The sequence below is a fragment of the Crocuta crocuta genome, unplaced genomic scaffold (genome assembly GCF_008692635.1).
Source record: "Crocuta crocuta isolate KB4526 unplaced genomic scaffold, BGI_CrCroc_1.0 scaffold323, whole genome shotgun sequence".
NCBI lineage: Eukaryota > Metazoa > Chordata > Mammalia > Carnivora > Hyaenidae > Crocuta > Crocuta crocuta.
Genome location: NW_027536465.1, coordinates 915,397 through 926,578, shown reverse-complemented (window position 1 = coordinate 926,578; position 11,182 = coordinate 915,397). Strand labels below are relative to the sequence as shown.

Sequence of the window (11,182 nt, the reverse complement as noted above, 5' to 3'; positions counted from 1 at the left end):
CTCTACTGTGCAATATGTTTAGGAACAACTTGGAATAACAAGTTGATGATGTGTGATTATAAGTTTCACTCTCTTTGAACCATACAATCCACTTTTTCATCTGTCCAGAATATCGACCCCCTTACTCTGCCTATCGTTCTTCTCCTAATTAATTCTATTTTTCAGATTGAGGCTTAAATATTACTTCCTCAAGGAACCCTTTTCAGAATGCCTTAATCACAAACTATGCCAGAGCCACATGTTGTATAATCTTGTAACACCTTCTTTACTGCACTTAGTCAGAGATTTATCTACATAAAATTTTATGGTATACATGTACATATATTTTTATATTTTATATATAATATAACATAATATAATATAGAAAAGATAAAACATATATTCATATTTATAATATAAATCAGAATCTGGTATATATTATATATATTTATATATACTTATATATATATTTATATTTATATACCAGATTCTTTAACAATGTCTCTTTTTAGCATGTACAAGTGCTTGGTAAGGGAGCACCATTGTATGTGGGGTTTAGCGCTTACTCAATAAAAATAAATATGAGTGACTGCAGGAAGGATAGTTAAGATGTAAAGTCACAAATTGAAGATTTTTTAAAATGTCAGTCTCAACAGACTAGAGCAATGAACCACAGTTAAAGGGATGATGAATATGTTTTGCTTCTCTGAAAATGAAAAAATAATGTTTACAGTTTTATCATCCAGGGAGCTACATCAGTCCATGTCTGAGCAGACTATTAAAACAGTGAAATATAGTGGATGAATCTAATTTTGGTTAGACTGAAGCAATAGACTGCCAATGGGCAGATTAGCTGATACTCAGATCTTTTTGTACTTGACCATCCCTGTGATGTGTCCCATGCAGCATATTTCTAAGTAAGTTATTTAAAATTAGACCATTTCCAGGGCACCTGGGTGGCTCTGTTGATTGAGCATCTGACTCTTGAATTTAGCTCAGGACATGATCCCAGGGTCATGGGATTGAGCCCTGCGTCAGGCTCTAGGCTGAGCATGAAGACTGCTTAAGGTTCTCTCTGTCTCCCTCTGCCTCTCCTCTGCTCGTGCTTTCTCTCTCTCTCAAAAACAAAACAAAACACAACAACAACAAAAATGAAAGCATTTCCAGAGTTAAAACTGAGACATAACACAACTATGTCGTTCAAGGAACACCAAAAGGAAAATGGGAAGAAAATTTAGGGCTGCATGATAAAAGCTCTTAGTTCCAGAAGTGTTTCATTAAAAAATGTCCCCATGACATGGAACAGAATGAAATGTAGAGGTTACAGAGGCAGGTTTCCGGCATTACAAGAAAAGAATTTTAGGGAATTATGCTATCCAACAACAAAACTAGCAAGTCAGGAAGTAATGAATTTCTGGAGGCTTTGAAGTGGACCTGATGTTCAGGTATTGTATGGAAAATTCAAATATCTGACAGAGGACTGAACTAGGTAATTTCTGAGGTTCTCTCCAGCATGAAGAATTCGTGCCCTATAGATAACTCACTTATAAATATTTTATTACAGATCTTGGAGAGCACTATTATAATGACAGCAGTGCGGCTATCATAAAATGTTGTAAAGTCATCATTATCACACAGATTCCAAAGCCCTCTATCAAACGTAAGTGGGAAACTAGCCCTAGATGTGTTTGCTATGGCCTTCTACTTGTTATGTTCTTGAGGGACAGGATATTTTCCACAGGGAAGCCCTAATGTTCGTTACCAAGTTGTTTTCCATGGAGGCTTGCTCTTAAACAGACTATTTGATTATGAAATCACCTTAAAAGTGAAAGAGAAAGTGGAAAAAAAGTATAAGTGGCATGCTTTGCATAGTATATTTATCCATACAACATATATTTATCAAATGTCTATAATTTGTACATTGGGCTTGGTGATATGAGAGATGAAAATGTAAATAAGGGCAGATGTCTGCTCTTGAACTTATGAATAATAATGATGGTTATCTGTTATTGAACTGCTCTTGCGATGGGCTATGCATTGTGGTAGAAACTTTACATAATGATCTCTTTTAATCCAAACAAGAACCCTTAGAACTAAGTATAATTATTATCCCCATTTGTAAAATAAAGGAAGTAGGACTCAGAAAAATTATATATTGCCCAGCATCGCAGAGCCAGGACTTGGGATTATTGAAACCACATCATTTAATTTCAAAACTGATTTCACACGGATGCACGCCCTCTACTCCTAGTGTTTTAATAAAATGTTGAATAGGACAGGTGATATTAAAAATCATTCAAAGCATGACCGAAGTTCAGAAGAAGAAGAGAGAATTAATAGGAACTGGACACTGCTGGTCAGCAGTTGGAAAAACAACAGACTCGTTCTTGACCCAGGTGCTCTGCATATTTGGGACAGTCTGGTCACATTTTTCCCTAGGCTTGTGACATGGAGCTGGGTCTACATGCACAGTTAGTACTGGTGTGGTGCTTCTGGCTTAAGATTTTTCTTCAAAGCTCATCATAAATAATTAATGTTGAGGGGCGCCTGGGTGGCTTAGTCGGTTAAGCGTCCGACTTTCGCTTAGGTCATGATCTCGCGGTTCGTGGGTTCGGGCCCCGCGTCGGGCTCTGTGCTGACTGCCAGCTCAGAGCCTGGAGCCTGTTTCAGTCTGTGACTCCCTCTCTCTCTGACCCTCCCCTGCTCACGCTGTCTCTCTCTCTCCTAGAAATAAATAAAACATTAAAAAATTTAAAAAAAAAAATTAATGTTGAAAATGGGAACCCTGAGGAACACCTGGATGGCTTAGTCAGTTGACTTTTGATTTTGGCTCAGGTCATGATCTCACGGTTCATGGGTTGGAGCCCCATACTGGGCTTTGTGACGACAGCACAGAGCCTGCTTGGGATTCTCTCTTTCCCTCTCTCTTTCTGCCCCTTCCCCATGTGCTCTCGCTCTCTCTCTCTCTATATATATATATAAATACATAAATATTTTTAAAAATGGGCAAGTTGAAACGAGATCATATGTCCCCTCTTTTCGACCTTCTTGACTATGAGTTGATCTTGGGAAAATAGCGGAATGGATGCCCTTTGAGAGTTTTGTCTGTTCATCACAAGGTGTTCAAGGAAGCAAGAAATCCAGGAGGCTGGATTTTCCTTCAGCTCCTTAGAAGAGAAGAGAAATAGATGGGAGACTGACTTTGTCTCTCCTATTCACCCCCAGACCCACAGGAAGATTCTTAGATCTCCAACAGCTTATGATCACATAGTTCCCCATACTGCCACAAGCCAGGAGGAGCCCTATGATAAAACTCCCTGTTTCCTTCATGTCCTGCACTTCTTTTGATTAGGAATGAATAGAGAAATCAGGAGTGGGAGGCTCATCCCTGACACTGTCCATCTCAGACCTATGTGAGCTCTTTGTCCATGGGCATTGTTTTTTTCTTCAATTTCCGTCTTACGACTAGATTTTCAGTGGTACAGCCATATATACCTGAGGCAATCCCTCAGGAGGCATTGCCTATAAATGAATGAGTGAATGAATGAGTGAATAAATATCTTCCCACCCTCACCTTAATGACTGACCCCTGCTTTCAAGAATTCCTTGACACTTTCTTGTGAATTAATTAATTTTCATTCCACTTCTACTAAAAATTGTTTCAGGTGCTACAAACTTCCTCTGCTTCTTTTCCTTAAAAATTTTTTTTATACAATTCAGGCCAACTCTTGGCACTTAGAAATTAAGTTGTAGATATTTATGTGAAGAGACTTGGTAAAAGAGGAAAAGAGAGAATTAGTCTTAATAATTTTAAGTTTCTAACTCCAGACTTGATCAGATGAGAACATGGCTCAAGAGTGTGAACTAAATATATTGTTGGTCTGATTTTCCCTCCTGCTTTGTAACTCTCAGCAGAGAAACTTCGTTAGCTCAATGACTTGGAGAAATCGCTCAGTGTTGATGGAATTTGTGTTTCTGGCCTACCCCTCTCACCCAGAGCTCCGCATCTTCTTCTTCCTTGGGGTCAGCCTGGTTTATAGCCTGATCATCGGTGGGAATGTCCTAATTGTGGTGGCCATCCGGGCAGCAGCCCGCCTGCACACACCCATGTACTACTTCCTGGGCAGCCTCTCAGGAATAGAAATATGCTACACTGCTGTGGTGGTGCCTCACATCCTGGCCAACACCCTACAGTCAGGGAAGACCATCACCCTGCTGGGCTGTGCCACTCAGATGATCCTCTTCATTGGGCTTGGCAGCGCCGACTGCTTCCTCTTGGCTGCCATGGCCTATGACCGGTATGTTGCTATTTGCCACCCCTTGCAGTACCCGCTCACTGTGACTTTAACCCTCTGTGTCCACTTGGTGGTGGCCTCCGTGCTCATTGGCTTGTTCCTGTCCTTACAACTGGTGGCCTTCATCTTCTCGCTGCCATTCTGCCAGGTGCGGGTTATCGAGCACTTCTTTTGTGATGTGCCACCAGTGATGCGACTCGTATGTGCCAACAGCCACATCCATGAGCAGGCAGTGCTGGTGGCGGCCACGCTGGCCATTGCCATGCCTTTCTTCCTCATTACCACCTCCTACACCTTCATCGTGGCTGCTGTGCGCAAGATCCACTCGGCAGCTGGCCGCCACCGGGCCTTCTCCACCTGCTCCTCTCACCTCTCCGTGGTCCTGCTGCAGTATGGCTGCTGTGCCTTCATGTACCTGCGCCCCAACTCCAGCTATGACCCCAAGCAAGATCAGTTCATCTCTCTGGTATACACACTGGGAACCCCACTGCTCAACCCACTTATCTACACCCTGAGAAACCGTGAAATGAAGGGGACCTTGGGGAGAGTTCTGACCAGGAACTGCCTCTCTGGGAACAGCTAGGGGAGGGCACAATCTTCAGGCAAGGGTTTGGTTCCAGCACATGCAAATCGCCATGCAACTGGAATTTCTCCCAGTTAATGTTAAAAGTAATCTTTAAAAACAATGATATAAATTATCTGGATGCTATTTAGCTATGTGGGTCAGAGACATTTAAAACTTTTTTACTATTTTACTCAGTAATCTCCTCTAGAAAGGAAATTAACAAATGTGCATAACAACAGAAAGTGGCAAGTATAATACTGCATCTCAGGTGTTGGCTGGAAAGAGGGGGCTCATTCAATAGATTTTAATTGAAAAAAAAATAAAAGGATTATATACTGAAGTAAAGGAACCAATAAGGGTGGCAACACACGCCATTCTAGCAAAAGAAAGAAGCCGTGATCACCCCTGGACCTCACAGACATAAGATGGTACAGTATTATCAGAGACCAGTAAGAGCTAGACTTATTGAGAGAAAACGCCTAGTAGGAACTATAGCTTTAGGGCTTTAGTGAGAAAAGGCAACAACTGACAAGACTCCGGCCATGCAACGGGAGAGCAGCGAGATAAATACCCTGGCCTCTCTCTGCTTGCACCCTCCCAACCCTTGCCCTGCCTCCCATTGGCCAAACCCAACCGGAAGCAAGAGGACAGTGTAGACTCAATGATTCAGTTCTCGGAAACTACACTTTTGGAGCAAGACAGGGCAGAAAAGGATCCCGAGAGTTAGGGGCAAACAGAGAATAATCAGAAAAGGACTGTTTATTATATAGTATTTTATGGAGACATGAAAATATGTTAACAATCCAATTTCCTCATAATAAAGTATTGGCTAGACAATTATTGTATGAAAGAATATCGTTTATACCCTCTGCCTCACGATGCATATCCTCCAAACAAGCTTTATTTTCTGGGAAAAGTAAAAGTAGCTTCTCTGCTCATTTACTGAATTCCTGTTTTCCTTCCAGTTGTATTCTGATAACATTTTTGTTACCTTTTCACCTGTTTTGGGCTTTTAAGAAGATGAGTTTTGTATCTTTTTAAATATTCTCTATGTCACCTAGCATTTTTGGTAGTAATTAACTTCTTAGTAACATGTTCATTTGTCAGTGGCATTTGACAGTCAATAATCCCTAATTAGTTACATAATTAAAGAAGTGGTTATCTGAAAGGTTACCAAGAGGCAGTGAAGAAGGTCTGTGGCAGAGCCTAGGTCCTGGAGCCATCATACCCCGGTTTGCCTCTTTCTACCTGTGTGACAAGGAACAAATCACATAAGCCCTCTGTGCTTTGATTTCATTTTTAATCAAATGGAGATTACAATAAACATACCTGAAAGAATCATTTAAGGGTTGAATGAATTCATCCAGGTTTTTCAATGAGCCCTGTAAGCTTGATATCAATCATTACTGTATTACTATTGATCCAATCATTATCATCATTATTTGAGGGTACACAGAAGGAAAATAAAGGAAGAGAACTGGAGTGAACACTTTCCCAAGTGATATTATGAGAGGTTCTTCCAGCATCTTCTCTACACTTCCTTGGGATGTCGTGCTAATTCATCAAATAGAGTTTAGTTCTACACCAGATTCAAGCTTGAGGGGGTTAGTAGCAACAATGAAAGGGTAAATTTCCCTGAGAGAATTCCTTCTGAAATTCAGCCATTTAAGGTACTTAGAGGTGGAAGAATTGTGTGTTAGTTTGTAATATTTGTTAGTAGTAGTTAGTGTAATGATTTTAAAGGAAACCTTTTGCATTCGACCTAAACCTATTGAAATGATTAACAAAACATGTATGTTTTAGTTGGCGTGCGCTGCTGTAACAAAACACCACAAACTGAGAGGCTTAAACAGCAGAAATTTATCCCTCAAAGTTCTGGAGGCTGTCAGTCCAAGATCAATCAATGTGCCAATGTCTAGTGAGGACACTCTTCCTGGTTTCCTGTCTTCTCATTGTCACCTCATATTGTGGAGAAAGAGAGAATTCTAGCCTCTTTCTCTTCTTTTTTAAAAATTTATTTTTGAGATAGAGAGAGGAGAGAGACAGAGAGGGAGTGGGAGAGGGGCAAAGAGAGAGGGAGACACAGAATCCGAAGCAGGCTCCAGGCTTCACGCTGTCAGCACAGAGCCTGATGCGGGGCTCGAACTCATGAACTACGAGTTCATAACCTAAGTGAAGTTGCTTAACCGATTGAGCCACCAAAGTGCCCCTAAGTAAATAAACTTAAAGAAAGAGAGAAAGAAAGAGAGAAAGAGAGAAAGAGAGAAAGAGAGAAAGAGAGAAAGAAAGAAAGAAAGAAAGAAAGAAAGAAAGAAAGAAAGAAAGAAAGAAAGAAAGAAAGAAAGAAAGAAAGAAAGAAGGAAAGAAAGAAGGAAAGAAAGAAAGAGAGAAACACTGGAGGCTACAAACTTCTTGTTGATGTGCTGTCAAGTTCTAGAACTTGTTTTCTGCTTCATCGATGATGATGACGATGTTAATGATGATGATGATGATGATAACCGACCCGTTCATGATCACTTACATGGTGTTATTCATTTATCCTTTCCAAAACTTTAGAAGAGGCATATCCTTATTATCCCCTATTCACAGATTAAAAAAACTGATGCACAGAAAGGTTAAATTACTATACAAGGTTTAAAAAAAATAGTAAGAAACATAACCAGAGATCAAACCCAAGAAATATAGCATCTGAGTCCATCCACTTAATTAGTATGCTCCATTATTCTTCCCAGAACGAAGTGCTCAATGCCCAATGCCCCATGAACCAAACAGCAAGGAGGCTGTTTTACTTTAGACACAGGGTCAAGCAAAAACCAACAGAGGGTGGTATGGTAGGAGGTAAGATAAGATATGAAAGGAGATAAGAAATTACACAAAGTCAAAATCATGAAGCAATGTATAGACCACAGTAAGAACTTTGATTTTACAAAGTTTGTAAGGTACAAAGCCAGTTGAGTGAAGTGATAGCATTATCAGGTTTCCGTTCTAAGTGAATCACTCTGTCTGTAGAAAATATGCTACTTTATAGAAAAGAGGGGGGCCAGAGTCTTGTTAGGCATCTATTGTCACAATCTAGGCAAGGAATCGTATTTCTGATGTCTTCTGAAGGTAAAGCCAATAGAGTTTCATACAGACCCGATGTGGGGTGTGAGCGAAAGGGGGGAGTCAAGGATGACTTCAAATTGTTTTTGGCTTCTAAAAGTGGAATGAGATACCATTTATTAAAACTGAGACTCCTATGAGAAAGTAAAATTTAGTGCAGAAAATCAAGATCATGTTTTGGGTATGTTGCATTTAAAATATATTTTAGATATTGAAAAGGTTCTATTCAAAGCCTGCTCACCAGCCAGACTTACAGACAAAACTCACAGGTGTCTGTACTTGGCCCTAACTCTTTGTTTTTCTCGGTCATGGTGCCCCTCAGTCTCAGAAAATAAACCACAACAACTGCAAAACACCCCCAAGAAACCTGTCACCTCCTGCTCTAGCTGGCCGAGAAAGTGGACCCCTCCACACATCTTCCCTGGATGCAAAGCCTCTTACATCCTTTAAACCCATTAAAAGGCCTAGCCTAAAGGCGCCTGGGTGGCTCAGTAGGTTGACATCCAATTCTTAATTTTGGCTTTGGTCATGATCCAGAGTCGTGGGATCAAGCCCCATGTCAGGCACCACGCTTAGCAGGGATTCTCTCTCTCTTTCTCTCTCTCTCTCTCTCTCCCTCTGCCCCTCTCCCCTGCTCATGCTCTCTCTCTCTCAAATTAAAAAAATTGGGCGGCAACTGGGTGGCTCAGTTGGCTAAGCATCTGACTTCGGCTCAGGTCATGATCTCACCGCTCATGACTTTGAGCCCCATGTCAGGCTTTGTGCTGACAGCTCAGAACCTGGAGCCTGCTTCAGCTTCTGTGTCTCCCTCTCTCTGTTCGTCCCCCACTTGCACTCTGTCTCTCTCTCTCAAAAATGAAGATTACAAAAAAAATTTTTAAGTAAAATTAAGAAAATTTTTAAAAATGTTGAAAGGCCCAGCCTACCAGAAACTCAGGGTCGACATTTCTCATCATGTCTGGCCCCTCTCCTCCCTTGAAGAGTGAATAAACTCTGTCCTGCTCAGTGCTCTACTCTTGGTGCAATTCTTTGTCACCTGCATCATCAGCTGCCCTCACAGACAGCTTGATCAGAAGAAATATGATTGCTGCATCTTAAATTCACAATGATAGACATGTGGATGGTACTTCATTAAGCCTCCCTGTCCTTATATTTATCCTTCTCACTCTCTTTGGCAGGATTCTCTTTATTATCCTGACACCTGAATGTTGGGCTCAGTCCTTGGTCTTCTTCATTCTGAGTTCCTCCCTTCCGAAAGTCCTAAAGTCATCTCCCTTGGTCCCATGGTTTTTAACATATTTATGCACTTACGTGTATTTAAAATTAGTACAATTGTCTGGCATAGATAATCATTCAGAAAATATTAGCAACGTTATTAGCTATTACCCTTTCATTGGAATCATGGGCCACAATAAGTTTTATGCTACTAAGCTTGGACCAGTTTGTCTTTGCAATTACTGTGGAGTGTGCTTGATTAGGTAGTGTTGAACTTGTCATGGCTGATTCTTCCGAACTCCAGGAGCTGGGAGTTTATCAAGGAGTACACATAAAAGGAAAATAGGTCTGTCGAGATCATGTATGTTGTATTTACCATAATTGAGTTAATTAGATGCCATCATTGGCAAATATAATGGATGAACTTTTCAAAGTTGATTTCTGTTGAACTTTTCCTGATGTTTTCAAAATACTTTTGCTGCCCTTTAAAAAAATTTATTGTGGTTCTTAAAACTAAAAAACTAACAGCAATTTATTGTGGTAAGAACAAAACACGATATTTATCTTCTTAGCAAATGTGAAATGTATCATACATCATAATTACCTTCTAAATCATAAAAAAATCCATGTAAAGTAACCATAGCAGCAATAAGAAAGTTTATAGGATGACTAAAGGAATCAAATAGTCTAAATTAGCAATATATTTATCTGAAGTAGTAAAAAGTCAAAACAAAAACACCCTAAATGTCCAGTATTAGGGAATAGTTTAATAAATTATGGAAATGGAACATCACCATTATTAAGTAGTCACAAAAAGTGTAAGTGTGAACATGACATTTAAAAAGAAAAACACTGGGGTGCCTGGGGGGGCCCAGTCTGTTCAGCCCCTGACTTTGGCTCAGGTCATGATCTCACAATTCATGAGTTGGAGCCCTGCATCAGGCTCTGTGCTGACAGCTCAGAGCCTGGAGCCTGCTTCTGATTCTGTGTCTCCTCTCTCTGCCCCTCGCTGACTCACACTCTGTCTTTCTCTTTAAAATGTTTTTAAAGAAACATGTTTATAACCTACTGTTACATGGAAACAGTGACAAGGATATAAAATATGTTTGTAGGAATGAGGTCATCTGAACAAATAAATGTATCTGTATGGGAGAAAAAGGAAAATGGGTCTGAGTACAGCCTCCATATGCACTTACTCACCGGTTCAGTCAGAAGAACGAGCACAGACTTAATTGACCATTGCCGTGAGTATAAAAGGCAAGCTGTCTTCATTCCCCATAGACTTTAGATATTTTGGACTTTTATGGATAAATTTGATTTGCTTAGTTTGGCTTCAGAGAAGACCTTTTCATGTGAAGCTGCCTCTGCCCTAAGCTTTTCCTTCCCTTCCCCTGGTTGGTGTATCATTTCATAGATCTGTTTGTTGCCTCGCAGAAGCCTTCCGGGAAAACAGAATAGCCCTCTGCAGCCTTCTTCTTCTTCTTTTTTTTTTAATGTTTATTTATTTATNTTGCTGGATAGAGGATTCTTGGCTGCATATTTTTACTGTTCATCACATTGAAGATTTCCTGCCATTCCTTTCTAGCCTCTGCAGCCATCTTCTTTAGAACATCATTCTCTTCTGCTCTCTCTCCCATTGCCCTTTGCCCTTTCTGCCTCTTCTCTATAGCGCCCACCCTTCCAGCACGTTATTAAATGTGCATGTTCTTGGGGCACCTGGGTGGCTCAGTCTACTAAGCCTCGGATATTGGCTCATGTCATGATCTCACAGTTCATGGGTTCGAGCTTCAAGCACATGGGTTCTGTGCTAACAGCTCAAAGCCTGAAGCCTTCTTCAGATCCTGTGTCTTCCCCCACCCCACCCCCACCCTCCTACCTCTCCCCTTTTCATGCTGTCTGTCTCTAAAATAAATAAGCATTAGAAAATTTTAATGTGCATATTATTATTTATTACTTGTGATCTGTTTTCCTCTCTCCAAGAACACAGTCTCTACGAGGACAAAATTATTGGCTATTTTGTACCCTG

At 40.5% G+C, this 11,182-nt stretch overlaps 1 protein-coding gene across 1 annotated transcript; it reads left to right on the top strand.

The window, feature by feature from the left end:
* The first annotated feature begins 3,912 nt into the window (after nucleotides 1-3,912).
* On the top strand, nucleotides 3,913-4,857 carry OR10W1 (olfactory receptor family 10 subfamily W member 1). Its single transcript, XM_077748925.1, has one exon. It carries the CDS (start codon nucleotides 3,913-3,915, stop codon nucleotides 4,855-4,857), a length of 945 nt encoding a protein of 314 aa, XP_077605051.1.
* The last annotated feature ends 6,325 nt before the right edge of the window (nucleotides 4,858-11,182 follow it).